Genomic DNA, 19,344 nt, shown 5'->3' on the forward strand with positions numbered 1-19,344 from the left:
GAGAGATTCTCTCCTTTACTTTGACCAAAGGAAAGAGGACATATGGGAGGCAATTCAGAAAATTTTTAGACCCTAATTATTTAGGAGGGACATCACTGATGGGTAATGGATGAATATTGAGGCTGTCTACTAAATCCAGAGAACCATTTGACATCTGTGTAGCACCAGATGAAGAGATAGCAAAAGCACAGGTGTGGTGCTGGTTTTCCAGACTTGGAACACTTCACAAGAGTTAGCCATTGGCTTGGTTCACAGAGTGGCAGGAATGTTAAGCAGGCACAGCTATATTTGAATCTCTCTTAGCAACTACCACGATGCATCCTGCTAATTCACTTTCCAGTTTCCATTTTGCAGTAACAGATTAAACAAAGAAAGGAAACTACTATCTGGAAAAAAAATCATCAGTTTGTTGAAAAACATATGGAAATACTGGTTTTTGTTTCTTCACGCACTAAAGGGATTTATGCGAAGAGAGAGCAAATGCCACAGAGCGAAAGTAGGGGCTGACTCTGTTGCCAACAGGCTCATCACTATTTTTCATCTTTGTAACATATACCCACAATATGCTCTTTTTCTTCAGCCTGCTAATCAGGGCAGTGGTACCTGATAGTGGATGATTGACTAAAGAAATCAAGATTGAACTTATTCCCTGAGGCACACAGTACCCCAGATCAAAGAGTGCACATGTGGCATCCTGAAAATGCAATCCCACTGCTCTCGCCTCTCAACTCCCTGACACAGGAACCAAAGACAAAACAGTGGTACTGTCTCTCTTTAAAGAGGGAGCAAAGAATTAGAGGGAGAATTTAGAGATCTGGACTGACTCCATTAAATAAATTCGTTTTAAAAAGCTCACGGCTAGTTTTTACTTTCTAACCCAATTTTCCATATTCTAATCTCAATGACAAATTAAGAATAGCCATGTTGGATGCTAAATGCTTAAACCCAGGATGATCTCTGTGCACATGAATGGATAGAATTTCATCTGGAAACATGGCTGTATTAAAAATGCAATGCAGTTTATTTCAAGAATCTGACAGAAATACTGGTGTTAATACTGGTGGGGTTTTTTTCGTTTTTTTTTTTTTTTTTTTTTTTTTTTTTTTTTAATCTGCAGCACCTTTAATTACATTGTCATTTAAAAAAAACACTTCTTTTCTTTAGCTATTTCAGAAGTCATTCTATTTCATTGAGTGCATGGTTAATAGACAATATTCTAAAGAAGGCTCACCTACCATTTCATACATAAGAGCACACAGAATAATAACAAACTTCATCCTGATTTAGGATCAGATTTTTAATGGCATAAAGAGCATTATAAATATCAATGGAAACTATAAAAATGTAATTAATGCCTGTGGAGTTATGAAGTTACCTCTCTTTTATCAGTTTTCTAGTATATTCAGTTGTATTCAATATGCAGCATTCTCAAAGCATTATAAGGAAACTCAAGCTCCAACTTAAGGAACTACAGTGAGCATTTAATCATTTCACAGTGGAATCTGCTTCATTTCCACACATCCCAATGATATGAAAGCACTTCACCATTACCAATACAGTATTAATAGTAATATCCATGTGCAGTGCTGATAAGATCTAATTCTTTTACCACATTTGGTTCGCTAGTTAAAAAAAATAATTATATTATTTCACAATTGGTCAGCATGGATCATGTAGATTTTGAGATGAGTCACATCTGCAAAATGGAAGCAAGTTACTGAGAAACTGTTTCTTTTAATGTTTATTTTTTGAGAGACAAAGAGAGATAGAGACAGCAAGAGAGAAAGCAAGGGAGGGGCAGACAGAGAGGGAGATAGAGAATTTGAAGCAGCCGCCAGGCTGTCAGTGCAAAGCCGGACACGGGGCTGGAACTCAGGAACTGGGAGATCCTGACCTGAGCCGAAGTGGGACACTCAACTGTCTGAGCCACCTAGACACCCTATTACTGAGAAACTTTTAAGTGCTGTATACATCATGAATATTTTGTATTAGTTGATGGTAAAAAACCATTCAACTCACGTTATAATGCATTTCAGCAGCAACTGGAGTCAAACAATACAGTATAAGGTAAGTTAAAGTTAGATTATAGTAACTGATCAACTAAAATGGACTGCACTTCTTGTTTCTACTGATTTCCCTTCTTTTCAATGTTGAGGTAACTACATACACACTAGCAAAAGATAATAAACTATCAAGAAGTTTGCTGCTAAGACAGTAGGCTCCCCCGTTCCTTTAGATGCTGTCAAACCAACTGAACTGAGATGACTTGCTTCTCTTTTCAAGCCTTCAGTGGTTATGGAGGTATAAAAATAATCATCAAAAGACTGAGCACCCTGGGGGCGCCTGGGTGGCTCAGTTGGTTGAGCATCTGACTTAGGCTCAGGTCACGATCTCATCAGTTGATGCGTTCGAGCCCTGCGTCCGGCTCTGTGCTGACAGTTCAGAGCCTGGAGCCTGCTTCAGATTCTATGTCTCTCTCTCTCTCTCTCTCTCTCTCTCTCTCTCTCTCTCTGTCTCTGCTCCTCCCCTGCTCATGCTCTGTCTCTGTCTCAAAAATAAATGCATTTAAAAATAATTTAAAAAAAAGAAAAGACTGAGTACCCTTTTGTCCTCTACAATGTGAGTGGCATGCAAGGTTTGCAATAAACATTAGCAACACTTTAATAATATTCCTCCCAAATCATTTTATTTCTTAAGACTAGTGATAAATACTAAAATTAAAGATACAGTTCCCATCCCAATTAAACTGCTTACATCTTGTATCATCACAAAATATTTAGTATACTATTGCAATGAAGGTTATAGACAGTTCTCAATAATTCAGGCTCATGGAGAATAGAGAATAAGGAGAAATGAAAACTGGCAGAAAATCAAATAATATGAGAGAACTCTGAGTTTTATTGCTTGCAGATTTTTTACATTTCTCACATTTTCTTCTTCTTTTCTTACCATATTTGTCACTAAGACGATTGGGTCTCCCTATAATGCTCTAGTTGGCCAAGAATTATAAACATCTTTTACATCCTGCAGATTTATACACCTAAATACTCTACACTTGTTCTAAGTTACCTATTAGAGTACTTAAAATATCCTTATGATAATCTGGCAATTGTGTGTTTTGCTATAAGATAAAATAATAAAATTATGAGAAATAATGAAATTACAGAAACATTATCAATATTTATGATGTTGCCTAATCTATGACAAGAAAAACATTGGGTAATTTCGTGTAACTCATTCCACAAGAAGGGGGCCCTTCACTTCATGAGATTGTTTTATTTAGGAAAGTTAGGAGTATAAACAAAATAAAATTAAAATAGTAATCTTACTTGTTGGCAAAAATCAACCATTTATTGTGTGTGTGTGTGTGTGTGAGACTCTATATACGTGTGTGTATGTGTCTGTGTGCCTATGAATATGGCTTTTTGTGCGTTATGTTTGTTCAAAGCAATACATAAATTCATAAATATTATAAATGAATACAATTCAGTTATGTTTAAATACTCATCCAAGAAGTAATTCCATTTGAGAAGAATTCAGATATTTGTGTCCTCACTGATTAGCAGGGTTCCTGACTTATATTACATGCAATATTAGTCAAGTTTTCCTTCCAGATGTCTAGCACAATGTACCTAACAGAGGTTAGGTTAGCCATTCAATTGTTTGTAAGCAACAGCAGGGGAAGACCATGGAAATAGTTATGAAGTAACATTCTACTACCCTCTCATTTGTTTGTAAGAAGGATTAAAATACATACACACACAACTTGGAAAGCACACAATTTGATTAGTTAGTGTGACAATAAAATGGGTCCAGCCCCTCTATCTTGTCCTATACGTAACCAATGGCCAGAGGTTTAGATTGCACCCTTTCTAGCAAGTTTACTGAATGATTAACGCCAAATAAAAATAAATGACCATATAAGAAAATCTGATTGCTCTTCACGAATGCAAACAATGAGTATTATTATCCAAATAAATCTATCCTTCCAGCGCTTTTTTAGGAAGAAAAAGTTGTGCTTTGAAATGACACTGGTAAATATGTCACTTTCCTTCTGGTTTATCTTTACATGCAGACATTCTTTTAAACAAAAGTTAAGAGTCTGAGTTCAACTCACCAAAACAAAGAGATTAAAGTTGAAGAGGGAGTCTCCCTCTATCAGCCAGGCTTCAGCTGAGGGGGCACAGTTCACCTCTAGGCAACTAAGTTCCTAACTGAGCACTGGACTCTCCATGGTATGTGAGGTCACTGCCTATCATTTATCCCTCTGACAACCACTTTGTTTTTCACTCTTTATGCCTGTATGCTTATTTATAACATGCCAGACTAACAGTGGGATGAATGAAGGAATAAACCAGCAGAATCTAAGCCTGAAGATACTTAAAGATATAAAAGCCTGTTGACAGGATGCCAACTTTTCTGGCCCCCATTCACTAACTGCTCTCCATTTTTATTATCGTGGAATGCTACAAAATACTGGTTCTGTTTTGCTGGAGCTTCAACTGTCTTCTGGTTGTTTTTCTTCATGGGTAAGAATTATTTTATTCTAGCTGTTCTAGGAACCATAGATCAGTTTTGAAAGCTCACTAGAATTCTCTTAGCTATATGAATTGGTGGGGTGTGTGTGTGTGTGTGTAAACATTTAATGTGGATTTTTTTAAAATCCACAGTAAAAATAGCACATTTATCCCCTTTACAAAAATCCCAATAAATAACAAAGGTACATTAGGCTCCAAAACAGCTTAACTGAACCATATGTGGATCCAAAGGCCTGCCAAAATGGAATCAGCATTGTAAAAGATAGTTTCATATTTCATCTACCCATAAAATAGGAACTTACAGAATATAAAATGTATTGGCCACTGGCACAGAGCTTGTGATGACAATGGCATGGAAACTCACTGTCAGCAGATTAAAAGTGACCTCCAATATAGACTCTGGGAGGTTTCTTGAGATTTTTCTCTCCTTGTCTATTTTTATTACTTATTATTATTTCTTGTCTTTTTGACTTAGATTGACTAATCACAGATTATGGAACAAGCAACTTAAAACAGCGTCTTGAACCTCAGCCCTTCTGACAATCATAGAATTTCACCATTACAGTATTTCCTCAGAAAATCTTCGAGAAGCAGCAGAAGGTTTGGCACTGAACCCTTAGGACCCCATTAAGGGCCTCTGCCGTATTCCACAGCTCGTCTAGCCCCAAACGGCACACTCTACTCCCACAGATGCTCTCCAAAGCCATTTGGAATCCTCTTTTCCTTATCAGGCTGATACAGACCTGCATCATCCTCGGAGCCTTCTGACAGGGGCTACAACAATTGGGGGGGGGGGGGTGATACAACTGTTCATTGTTTCCTTTCACAAAACCCTGCCACAGGGCGCAGATTAACACCAAAAAATAGATGGCTGCAACCAAAGAGAAACATTTTTCAGAGTGCCTCCACCTGATTAATGAAGCAATGGAGCCGACCACTGTTTGGCGCCCATGATGCACTCTCCCCCCGCCTCCTCCTGGAGTATCAGTGAGATGGGAACACTTCTGCCAGTGTCTGCTTCCTTTGAAGAGCTGTCATGCTCATAAGGTTTTGAAGGGAGGAAGGCAACAATTCTAAAACTGCCTGTGCTCCCTGTTGAAAATAATCACGTAAAGGAGTGAAACTTCTTTTTGCCACCATTGAACTTTTTTAAATGAAGAAAAACGCTCTTTTTCTCCCCCCTCTTGTAGATACTTCATTCAACACGTACTTGGGACCTGACGCTTGTCTCAGATGTGCATGCGGACATCACTGGGCACCTCATGTGGACTAATGTGCTACACATGCCTGAGCAGCAGTGATTTTAAGATGCAAGGTGGTAACGCCATATCCGAGATTAGCATCAGAACCCAAGGGACTCTTGCTGCTCCTGTCCACGGGGTAACGCTCACACATGGGGTAATGAGAAACAAATGGTATTTGTTTGACTTCTTAATAAAATCTCAAACTTACGGCATGTGAAATGCCTTTGCTCTTCCGAACTCGGTCCCCATTTCTTCATATTTCATGGTGTGTCACAGCCTGTGTTATGACTGCCTTATTCACTCCATTCTATATCGAACTCTAAACTGCCATAAATAATGGAAGAATTGAGTTAACATTTTAAAATACGAACCTAACTCAAAAGTGAATCAGACAGGGTAAATTACTTTTCCAATTGTCTGAAATCCCCAATCACACACCTGAGAAATGCCTTCTGAAGAATAACTTCTTACAAAAAGAAAACACAAAGAAGCCAGGATAATTCAAAAAGCAGTTTGACCGCTTAACCTTTCTTTCTCTTCCTCAAAATACATGTTTTTGCTCTGCTTCTGTGGTGATTGTACTTAGATGATAAATACTCTAAGTACACACCTTGTACTTCTCTAGGCTATGAGTTCTCAGAACAGCCATGCTAGCTAATCAGTAAGTATATCTGTGTGTATAAATACATGTGTGCACATGTGTATGAAGAGGTATACGTACAATGACAACCAAGGTGCTTTTAAATATGTTCAGAGAGGGGACAGAGGAGAAAAGCCTGCATGCACTGCTTAGGGGAGCAGTGTTTAAAGAAATGGGTAATCTATTTTCTATTCCTGGGCACCATAAAAAGTAATCTAGGTCTGTACAACAATCTGTATATTTTTTTCAAAGTGACTAACTGCATATAATTCTATATAATTTTACAACAACTCTATGACGCCTAGCTGGCATAATAACATCCGTTTTATAAGTGAAGAAGCGGAGAGTGTGTGTGATTATCCAAGATAGCACATCCACTACGGGTGATAACAGTCAGAAGTAGAATCAGCTACCGTAACCACATCATGGGCTCTTTCCCATACTTTCTCTCCCATCTCTTTACAGCGTGTTAGTGTAGGTTTCTCAAAATGACTGAAAGAGAAGGAACACTCAGCAAACACTCTGCTTTTGGTTCCTAACTCCCAGTAAATTTTGTAGAAGTCGCGTTTTATACATTTCAATTCATCTTTCGCTATCCTCCCAATTTCCAAATAAATTAATCAAGAAGTTACTAATCACCTTCCATGGGGGAAACCTTATTTAGCTTCAAAAGTAAGAATAAAATAGATGTCATCTTCATAAAGTCTTTTACTTCTCAGCTAACCTTTGATTTTGATGATAATACTTTATAACATATGACTTAATATTCTCGGTTCATATTCACTCCATTTTCTTTTGTGACTTCTCTTATTGCTCTTATTGTTCAAAAGTCCTTCTTTATCCAGAGGTTGGGTAACTATGTAAACTACCTTCAAGGGTAAACAGACCCTGAGAGGGCTCCAAAGAGCCCAGCCTTTGGTTTCAATGCCTTGTGCAATTCTCTTCCCTCTGGTGAGGGCTAGTCTAGCGACTGGATTTTAATGAATAGAATTTAGCAAAAGTAATGGACTCCTGCTTCCGAGATTAGGCTACAGAAAACACTGTGGCTTCCATCTTAGGCTCCTTCTCTTGCTCTCTTACTTGCTTGCTCAAAGAGAAGTCAGCTGCGATGACATGAGTTGCTCTATGGAGATGCCCACGAGGCAAAAAACTGGGTCAGTAGCCTTGCTTAGTAAAAGCTTGCAAGCCAATCTTCCTGTAGTTGAGAGTTAGAGGACACCATAGCCCTGACTGTCGCTGTGATTGCAGCCTTGTGAGAGACACCGTATCAGAGACATCCAGATAAGCTGTGCTCACATTTCTGACTCTCAGAAACTAGGAATAGAGAGTATGAGAGAAAAACCCACAAAGCTTACACACATAGCCCTATGCTTGACTCTGAGTGCCCAGCCTTTATAACAGAAAGAGATATAACACCAATAAAATGGCACAAAAGACATACAGGTTACTAGAATCAAGAAGCCACAGTTCTGCCAAACTAGGCCAGAGGATTTTGTGAGGAAAGTGATGTAAAAGTAAATGAATAATAAGGAATTACTTAAAATTTTATGGGTAAATTAACAAAGAAAAGACATGTTAATTCCAAAAGAGAGTTCCTCAAATAATTTCCTAAGTTTCCAAAAGCACTTAAGAGATACTGCTTTATTTTTCTCTTATCAGAGAAACATTGCCTCTGGACCATCACACAACATTAACATAAAGCCTCATAGGAGTGGCTTAAACAAGGTCACACTCACAAACTTTCCTATACCAGGAAAACCTCATGATATTAAAGATTGTCAATGATAACTGAGAGCTATTGTTAAATTATATTTGATTAATGGTATCCTGGGAATACCTATTCATAGCTTAAAAGCAGAGTCCAATATTTTATAACATATTTCAAGAGTTATCCCTAAGTCATACTGATTTTTAAGACCAAACAGAAGAAATACAAAATCGTCCATTTTTTCCACTGTTATCATTTCCAACTTACTGAGTGTATTAATTATCATGCCTAGCTGAGATCACTGCAAAATCCTCGTAACATCGGAACGATATTTATCATAACCATGCAAATAATGGGTAAAAGTGTACAATGCCAAACCAATTGTTTTAAAAAGACTTGTGGAATGCCAAGTCTTCAAAAAAAAAAAAAAATCAAGGAGAAAGACTTTAAAAGTCAAGTCATGCCAGATATATCAGCAAATATCAGAAGAAAATTTTGATCAACTTTTCAAACTGCTCTTCACAGTGCTTTCTCATTTTAACCTCTCCTCCAGCCAAAAATGTTTTCTGAGCTTTATATTCTATAATCTGTGTTATGAAAACAATAGAGTTATATTTTACTAAACACTCCCTCACCACCCAAGAATTTGACAAACTCCCCTTGGGGAACAGAGACTCTATTTCCACCCTCTGAGGGACCATAAAATGTGAAAAAAGTCTACAAACGGGAACGATTCCACAAAGAGTGTCTAGAGCTATAAACCAATAGCCAGACTTTGTCTTCGATGCTTGTATTCCCTGGGAAAGGTGGTACTACTCATTGGTCTCTTCAAATTTAGAGAACAACTTTGATCATATGATGATATGAATAACTACACTACCCCTTCTAGACACTGACTAAATTAATAGCATCACATGGAGTCATTTTGATAACTACTTAAAAAGATCATCTTCAATAAATTTCTCCTTAAATTCTAGAGAAAGGAACAGTGAATATTCTGGCATGAAGAAAAAGATCCTTTTTGTTTATTCAAACTTGGCCTAAGTTTAGATAAATAGATTTAGCCATGTATCATAATTCAAAGGCAAAAATGTGTTTAAATGTCAGGCATAAGTGAGTAAAGTATAAATAAACTGTCTACATATGACGAGGAATTGTTTTTGTGTTCCCACCTTTCAAAGGCAAGTCCAAACATAAAGAACCTGGAAAGACTTCACCCATCAGAAGAAACAATGAATCAAAAAGAGATTGAGATTAGCAGAGAGATTAGCTACACACAAGGGCGTATCTTGGAGGCAGGTACAAATTATCAAGAAAGGCCCAATTTATATTTTCATTTCAACATTATTTTCTCATATTACAATATAACGCGATCCATTGCCAACATCATCACTATGCCTGCACTATAATACCATCAGTCCCTTCAGATCCATACGCAACTGACTTGTCTGGTTTGCCTCTATAGAGATCTGAATTGTGAAATAATTCTTTTGTGCTTGGGTTCTTCCTTTCTGACTCACATTCTATAGGATGCCTTTACCAACATGGGATTCCATACCAATATCTCCCTTCTCCCACAAACAAACAAATAACAAACAAACAAATAGACAAGAAACCTACTCTAATTCCAAAAACCAGACCAATGTGTCACTTTCCAAGGCTTTGCTGCTTTAAATGTCTTGTCTCATGTCTTCTTTGAGCAGCTTCCACTCAGTTTCCATTAATTCTCCACAAAGCAGATAGAGTGTAAGAGAAGCCAGGATCTTGGCCTCCCTAAGGGACAAATCTACAACCTCCATCAATAATGAATTTCACCAACGCTTCCCAAGAGGAAGAGGGTACAATTAAAAAGGTTATAAGTCCTTGCACTACTAGAACCTAAGGGCATCCGTGAATGAAACTGGCTTAAGCCCAATTAGAGGAATCAGTACATTTGTCTTCTCTTGGAACAACCCTGCTCTTACGGTTCCCATCAATTCAGTATAAATCTGACTGATCTTATCCAAGAAGTTAATAGAAAATTGCTCACAGTGGGCGACTGCCACCTCAGTTTCCAAGCAGAGACAGATGGAATTTCCCAGATGGTTTGTCACTGGAAAGAGCGATGCTGGATGAGACTTCACAGAAAGCATGGTAGAGCAGAACACCTTCTTGGCCTTCACCCATGTCATAGTGAGGGATCTAAAACTGATTCCACTGTAAACAAATCGTAATTGCCTCAAAGGGCTCAACACATCAGCTTCCCGAACTGTTTCAGGGGTTGCAAATCTTACACTGAAATTAGTCAATATTTATCAAGAAACCATCATGGGTATATCTCCTTATTGGGTAAAAACTGAAGAAATGTGTAGTTATTCTTCCCTGCTGCATCTCACACTCAATTGAGTTTAAGAATACACATAAATATAAAAACAAACAAAAAACAGACACAAGATAGTATTAACTGGTAATGGTATTGCTAAGTTGGGCAGATGAAGGAAGATTCCTGAGGAAACAAAAGAAATGGGTACGAAGACTCAGGGAAAATGCAAGGATCTTGAATAAAGAGATGGGCATCATTCACGAATACTAGAGAAAAGTTAAAGGAAAGAACTGATTTACTAATTCTTTAAGGTTATTTATTGGGCCTGTGCTCAAAGTCAGACATTGCTCTAGGAAGGATGGATGCAAAGATAAAAGACAAGAAGCATATAGTCTGCAGGGGAGACAGACAAGTAAACAGACACAATTATGTGATAAATGCTTTTATCCTAGTAAAGCTACAGCATCATGGGAACACTTGAGGAGTCTATATCTATCCCAGACTTTAAGTTAAGTAAGTCTACTTGAGCTGAGTCTTTAAGTAAGAATTGGGGGTCAGTGGGATAAAGAGGGGTGGGGGCAGAACATAGGGTTTTCCAGGATGATGAATAGTGTGGCCAAATACATAGAGATGGTCTCTTCTCTCGTGCCCTTTAAGATAATTTTAAGCACATAGGGTGACACTACTTTTGTTTTTAGGACACACTGCGATTTGGATAAAGGAAAAGGAGACAAGAGGGAAGGCAGGAAGAAAAGTAGAAGAATATGATGATAATCAGGAAGAAAAGATGGAGATTTCAATTAAAGCAGTGATAGCAGGAACAGAGAAGAGAGCAGATTAGAGGAAATCAGAAGTTATAGTACCTGGTTTCTGGAAGTGAAAACGAGAATCCTGAAAGATGAAAAAAAAAAAAAAGCAAGGGTAGTAGTTATAGGCAATAAAGCAGAGGGATGTGTGTCCATGCACTCGTATGTGCGTGAATATGTGGATAAATGGACATTTGAGTTTTAAGACAAGGAGAGGTAGGAATGGAGAAAAAAAACAACAAAGAATAACGTCTAGAATGAACTTCTTGCAGAGGCAGGAAAGGAGATGCAGAGACATAGGATCAAAGGTGACTCCAAGTGGAAAGTCAGGGAGAAGACTAGAGAGGCAATCTGTGGAAACAGTACTAAACTCTCCTTGTGACTATTTAGTTGGAGCAAGTCAGTGGGAAAGGCTTACAAAACAGTTGAAATGTGCTATTAGAGAAAGGGTAAAAAGCCAAGGTTAGAGATTTTTTAATTTAAATGTCATTTGTAAATTAGTAGCTGAAGCTTTGCAAGTGGATAAGCTCCCTGAGGCACTGGGAACAGAGGGAAAAGAGAAGAAAGGCCAGAGTGTTTTGGGAAACACGCACAGTTAAATTCAAAAGAGCCAAGACCCAGAGAGAGATGAGAAGTAGGAAAGTATGGTAGTCCTGAGCCTAGATTAGAATGAATATTAAAAAGGAAGAGATCTTTCCCAATGTCAACATCAATGAAAAGAAACGTTAAGGCGCAACAAAGAGTCATGCCTCACCAAATTATAAATTATATCATTGAGATGGTGGAGATTGGAGGATATGGGTGGGGTCCATCAGAATGCTCATGGTAAGGAAAGTCAGAGTTTTATTTTAAAGAGTATGTGTTGAATATCTATTATGTGCCAGAGGCAGAGGTCTAAAACTGAATAAAAATTTTAAAAGAAATCTGTGTTCTCTAGAATCTCAACAATAATTTGGACATTACTTTCAAATTGACTTCATTATTATATTTTAGAGGTTGAGGTTTCCCCAGAACTTACCATGAAATTGATTCGAGTGCAAGTAGTCCATTGGGTAGGCAATCTCACAAAATTTCAGTAGAGGTATGGAGAAACAGGAAAGAGAAGGAAGGTCATAAAGAATGCATTATAAAGCCAACTGGAGCTCAGTTCCACTGGCAAACTCTAACCGCTTCTCAGAGCCTAAAGGAGAGGCAAGGAGACAGGGGTATCTATCCACCAGCTTCTGTCTCTCATTGGTTATCAGTCCTGGAAATATTAGTTCTCCAGCACATCTAGTTTGCCTGGTTTGCAGTGAATTTGCTCCTGAGGTTGGGAAAAAAGTCCTCTAATAGAAAGTCACAGATACTTCCACTAAGCAGCCTTTGACTACACAGATAAACGCTAGAGACATATGGGCAGGGGCGTACTTGCTACAGGGTGTGTACAACATGAGGCTTGAAGACTTTGGCAATGAATGGGATCAGAGATTGGTACTGAACTAGAAGTTCAGTTAGAACTAGACATAGTTAGACATAGTTAGTTAGGGCCAGAAGGAGAGAAACAGAGACATCTAAAAATTCTGATATTTTCCTATGGTATCGAACAGGAACCTCTAATTCTTTCCCCAACCACATTTTAACGATGATAACGATCTTAAAAAGTTTAAGGTACAATTTAACACCTGTATTATTTGATTATTAAGGCAATGAAATGCTGTCTATAGTACCCTTTATATGCATATTTCCCATTTGTAGAATTGAATGTCACAAACGTCCTATGAGAAAATAAGACAATCTCTCCTGATTGAGCAGGATCAATAAAATGAGACTTCTCTATCAGACTTCACTTATTGAATTGAACAGGTTGTGAGGAATTTAGTATTAAGTAGTAAGTAATGTGGGACTTTCTATTTATGTTCTATTTAATAAAGTATGCATGTTGTATAATTCCAGCAGTTGGCTGAATTAGACTAGTTAGCTACTGACAGCTGATATATTCAGAAGCAAGGAAGGGCAAATGTCACTGAAATTAAAGACATCCAATCTTCCAAACAGTCATTGTTGTTTGACACTTATTAGGCCCTCATTATGTGCTAGCATATGATTTAGCATATTGCAAAGATCTTTGGAGAAAACGGAGGAAACGTCAAAGGTACAACATGTAAATACAGAAATTCTAAAATACCCCCAAAACAGATATTGATCATAATTTAAAGTGATTTTTAAAACAGCTTCCTTGTCAGTAGTCCTCTGAATGAAACTGCAAGACTTCTAAAAAAGTTAAGTTTGTGTCACCGTGATAGCATTTAATGTAAGTTATTCCTTGGTACAGAGGTGGGATGTTGGAGAGAAGGCTAGGCTCACCCACTGGCTAACAGTCCATTCAGGGGTGCACAATTATATCCGAAAAAACTGAAACAATACATGGTAGTCCTTTGGAGGCTATGATGCTTAATTTTATGTGACAACTTGGAAGGTGTTAACTTAAAAAAATTTTTTTTAATGTTTATTATTTATTTTTGACAGAGACACAGACAAAGACAGAGACAGACCAAGCAGGGGAGGGGCAGAGAGAGAGGGAGACACAGAATCCGAAGCAGCATCTGAGCTGGCAGCACAGAGCCTGACATGGGGCTTGGTCTTACAAACCCCAAGATCATGACCTGAGCCGAAGTCGGACACTTAACTGAGCGTCCCAGTTCAGTACTGAGCCACCCAGGCACCCCATGGAAGGGGTGTTAGATGAGACTAACATTTGAATCAGTGAACTTTGGATAAAGCAGATTGCTCTCTGTAATGCAGGTGGGTCTCATCTAACCAGGTGAAGGCCTGAAAACAACAAAAAGACTGACCTCTCCAAGAAACAAGCTTCATCTGTACCATTGGTTCTCCTGGGTCTTTGCCTACTGGTCTTTGGTCTGGAACTGCACCATTGTTTCTCTTAGGGCTCCAGCCTCCTGGCCCACACTGAAGATTTCTGACTGGCCAGTCTCCATAAGCCAATTCCTTATAGTTAATATCCTCTTTCCCTCTCCTCTCTCTCTGACCCGTATCTGTGCAATGAATGTAGTAACTACATGTTGTTGCTGCTATTATTAAATCATGAAATGATACATGACGTATCAAACAAGGTAATGGGGTGTGGGCAAAAGATTATTTATTTCTATGTTCAGTGTGTTACATAATTCCAAGAATAACTTTTTGTCAAATCAATTTGTTTGGCGTTTCAATACAGCCTGTATTTCTTGAAATGTGCTCTATACACCCAAATGCCTGGTCTGCAAAGGCTTCCTGCAGAAGGTGGCATATTGCTAATGCACTTCAAGATGGGAACTTGAAAGATATAAAAAGGATTTGACATCTGGCATGGTGACTCAATTAATTACTGTGTTGGATTAATTAGTGTGCTGAATCTCCTGAGCCAACACCATGAGTCTGAGCAGACTCACATTACACTGGTTGGCAAATAAGCACTGTAGGAGGGTGCTACTTCCAAATTTGATTCAAGGTTGGGTACGGAAGGGTTAGGAGGCTATATATTTTATGATAAGGAAAATTTATCTTTAGGACATAAAATACAAGTGAAAGTACTGTCCAAATTATCGAGGTAATGAAATCACAGGAGCCTTTGAATTAACTCATAATTGCGCCAATAGTCTATCAATTACCATAACAAATATTTTGCCTAAAGAAAAAAAAAAACATTGTGTATTTTCTCCAGAGTTTTTAAAATAAATTTAGACTATGTGTAAAGAAATCCCAAACATTTTTATCATGTTCAAATCATGCTACACATGCTCTTGAGCAGACAGTGTGGCATGGTCTTTAAGAATACATGATGCTGGGGGCGCCTGGGTGGCTCAGTCGGTTAAGCATCCGACTTCGGCTCAGGTCAGGATCTTGCGGTCCATGAGGCTGAGCCCCGCATCGGGCCCTGTGCTGACGGCTCAGAGCCTGAAGCCTACTTCAGATTCTGTGTTCCCCTCTCTCTGTGCTCCTTCCCTGCTCATGTCTCTCTCTCTCTCTCTCAAAAATAAATACCCATTTAAAAACAATTGTTTTAAATACAGATGCTGGAATCAAAAGGTCTACGCCTTTATTTTCTTATCTAATTTTAAACAGACACAAATTCAGGTTTGTTTTGAGGATTAAATGAGTGAATCCCTTTCAAATTCTCTATACAGTGGCTAGAAAAGAATGAGTATGCGGTATATGTTAGCTCATTATTCTACAGTAGGAACAGTAGTACCCAAAGTGGTACCAGGAGTATTTAGTGACTTAAAATTAGAAGTACATTTTGGAAAGGAATGCTATCACAAAAGGAAAGTCTTTTAAGGTATACTTTGGCAAAGCAACTAAGTTTTTAAATAGAGAAAATTACTATAGTTTCAGGAAATAACATGAATCAAATATTGAAACCCTAAGGCAAAAAAATAAAACCAGACTATTAAGATTATTTTCTATAAAAAAAACTACTACCCACTACTGGTTTTTGATACCCTGAAGAGTATTCATAGTCTTAAAATAATACCAAATAGTACCAATGGTATCAAAACTTCTTCATATCTATAAGCTGAACCCTTTAAAAATATTAAACATGCCATCAAATAGCCTTATAATGGTACAAGAATATTTAAAGAACATTTGTCCAAAAAATAGGACATTATTTCATTGAAATTAACCTTTGACAAATAGGTTTATTTTTCACCCAAAATGTAGCAAATGCTAAAAATGTATAATTGTACCATCCCACATATATAAATAGATAATCATATAAAGATCAAAAACTGAATTTTCATATAGATATTATTTTGATATAGTAAAAGGAGAACATTTCTCTTTTACTTCAATGACAGGTGCTACTTCAGTGGCAGTACACTTTTGAAGAAATATCAGAGAAATAACTAAAGGTTGTGTTGGGGATGGATATGCAGTGATAAATAAGTATCTTACTGCCGAAAACATTTTTTAAGCGAGAGAACCAATAGAAACTTCCAGATAAAATGGGTTTAGAGTAGTATTTAACTCAACCCTTGATGGTTAGACAATCTTCGTCTTGCCTTTGCTCGGAAATCAGTATGGTAAATATTGTTCTCTCAATGGAATCAATAGACCAGTCTATTAACAACTCGACCGACCAACGCCTGCGGTGTTTGTGGGGCCACATCGCAAAGCCTTTTTGAAGTGGGTAAACTGGACCACTAGGAATTAAGTTGCCCACATGATCAAGTATTTAGCTTAGCCTATCAACTTGTTCAGTTCTTAAATACATGGGAAATCACCGACTTCATCCTTTTATGGATAAATATGTGGATTTAGGAAGTAAAAATCACACCCTAGAATCTCCCGTGTTGTTTAAAAGTTTGGTGACACAAATATTTCCTATTTATTCCAATCATTACTTCTGGCTGAACCAATAACCTCTGTGTCAGCCAATAGGCACTGAATAAGCGGAGATCCACACATACCAGTTTCTTTCATGTAATAACTTGAAGGAGAAATTTCTTTCATGTAACAAATGGAAGAAGGGCTGCAGTGTTGCTGAGTTCAGTGCATTTGTCAAAACCCCTCTGGGGAGTTTTTATGGCCCCACAGGGTAGACAGAGTCATCTGGCAGCCGTGAGATTCTTCTCATATAAGTGGCTTTTAGGAAGAATGTCATTTCGTATATATAACTTGTGGAACTCCTAAATAATATAAAACATTTGTCTCCCCAAGTTTTATCACTTGTATCATCACTTAAATACGAGAGGTCCCAATGTCTGTACCCTGGAACCTGTGAATGTTACATCGTATGGCAAAAGGGAATTAAGGAAGCCGATGGAATTAAAGTCGCTCATCAGCTGCCCTTAAAAGAGGATGATTATCCTAGATTTACCCAGATGGGCCCACTATAATCACAGGTGTTCTTAAATGTGGATGTGAGGAAGACTCAATCAGCCACCGTTGGCTTTGTAGACGGCAGGGGGCCTTGAGCCAAGAGCTGTGGATGGTCTTGAGAAGCTGGAAAAGTGAAGGAAACAGAGTCACCCTAGGAGACTCCAGAGACGGACTCAGTGCTGCAGATGCTTAGTTTTAGCCCATCAGACCTCAGACCGGCACAACTGCAAGGTGATGTATTTGAGCTGTTTCCAAGCCACAAAGTTTGTGGTAGGTAATTTGCTACAGCGGCAACGGGAAAACTAAAATATCCAATTAAGAAATGAAGTTTAAATGTATCCACGTATTCCATCTTTCCACTACTTTTTAACACAGGAGTTAATCGACTCTCCGTATAATCTTACCTAGAGGTAGATTTTACAGAGATTTTACAAAAATGCTAACAGAAATTATGACGCTAATCATTCATCGTTGCTCTAAAAGGTACAAATAGTATTACCGAGGAATAACAAGGTTGTTCATTTCTTGTTCTTCATGTAAACCTGTAATGTATGACAATTAATTTGTGTCATCTTAAAAATAAAAGCATTTGTATATATTATTAAGTGTGAGTAGTATTAGTCTGGCTAAGCAGATAAAGCAACAACCTTATAAATTACCTTACTAAACAACCATTTGGTATGATTAACCTGTTTCCTTCTAAATTCTGCGTATATTACTGTCAGAGACAAACCACTTGGAAAGTCTCCAAGTTTTGTGGGCCATGAAAAAGAAAAAACAAACTGTTATTTTTAGCGATTTCCCTGGGAAGCAAGCAGAGATAATTTCTGAGCTATGACAAAATACTGAGTCAACCATCTCAGAACATCCACATACCAAGGAGTTATTATTCAGGTCCATCTTCCCAGCAAATGGCCCCCAGGTTGTTCCCACAGGAAGTTGCTGCCGACTCTGGATTTTTCGTTCCCCGTCTTTCTGAAATACCTCCAGCTCTCCTGAAGACAATAAAAACAAGGGGTGTTTAGAGTACCTTCACGTGTGTTTTACCCACAGCCACCTCTTTTTTGTGTGTTTGCTTTACACACACAACATTCTCGTGATTCATATAAAGGGAATTAATTATGCTTGTCTGAAAACCAACTGATCTCGTTATCCTGAGAGGAAAATAAAACTTGTCCTTATAATTGTATTCAGATTTAGTCCAATTTCTTTCTTGCACCTTTTTCACACACATCATCCACAGAAGTGAATTCTATTTAGTAAGTCCTTAAGAACCTGAAATAATAACACTCTTCCAAAAGCAGTGCTGTGATGCCAAAACGGATAGACGAGAAACATTAGGACAATGGCTTAGAGTTAACATTCTTATATTTGCTCACGAATGTAACTAAAAATTATAATTAAAGATATACACCTCACACAATACTTTTATTATAGTTATTCAGGACTCGTGGTGAGCAACATGTGGAGAGCCTCTGGAAGTATGTGGTAGTTTTTTCAAGGTACTACTAATTTCAGGGGCTAAAATATTTACATGTACAAAAAGTAGAGATGTATGTTTTCCCAAATTAAAAAAATGTTTAATCAAATTCATTTTTCTTTTATATTTGGTATTTGATGTAGATTCTGTCACCAGAAAAGTTTGGAAAAAAAAAAAAAAACCTTATGAAACAGCCAGCTTAGGGTGGTCTCCCTCCTTTCATTCCCTCCAAATTATTACATTGGATCATTAAAAGGAAACAGGAAGTGAAGACAGTATACACGTTAGCATAAAGTAGGAATTCATCAAATGCTCACTTAAATAATAAATGAATAAGGGGCGCCTGGGTGTCTCAGTTGGTTAAGTGTCTGACTTCAGCTCAGGTCACGATCATGTGGTTGACGAGTTTGAGCCCTGCGTTGGGCTCTGTGCTGACAGCTCGGAGCTTGGAGCCTGCCTCAGATTATGTGTCTCCCTCTCTCTGTCCCTCCCCTGCTCATGCTCTGTCTCACTCTCAAACATAAATAAACATTAAAAAAATTAAGAAATAAAATAAAGAAATAAGTGAATTAACTTAAAAAAAATAACTAAGTGAAGGCTTCAAATCTTCAAAGAATGGCCATCAGCCTAAAAAGTCTTTGGGATAATCAAACAAAATCTCAATCATGAATTGGAGAATTGGAATCTTTCTCTTTAAATAATTAAATCTATGATATTTATGTTCTGATAGTATCACTATACCATATTATCATAGCAAAAGCTTTGTA

At 37.8% G+C, this 19,344-nt stretch overlaps 1 protein-coding gene across 3 annotated transcripts in view; it reads right to left on the minus strand.

Annotated features, from left to right (window-relative positions):
- The window catches only part of ZFPM2 (zinc finger protein, FOG family member 2), a 473,354-nt gene that overhangs the window by 221,277 nt on the left and 232,733 nt on the right, over positions 1-19,344 (minus strand). For all 3 annotated transcript variants that reach the window (XM_049633013.1, XM_049633012.1, XM_049633011.1), the window contains one exon: positions 17,974-18,092. In XM_049633013.1, coding sequence (XP_049488970.1) covers positions 17,974-18,092 — 119 coding nt within the window. The remainder of the gene's footprint in view (positions 1-17,973; positions 18,093-19,344) is intronic.

This window comes from Panthera uncia, chromosome F2, assembly GCF_023721935.1.
Source record: "Panthera uncia isolate 11264 chromosome F2, Puncia_PCG_1.0, whole genome shotgun sequence".
Taxonomy (NCBI): Eukaryota; Metazoa; Chordata; class Mammalia; order Carnivora; family Felidae; genus Panthera; species Panthera uncia.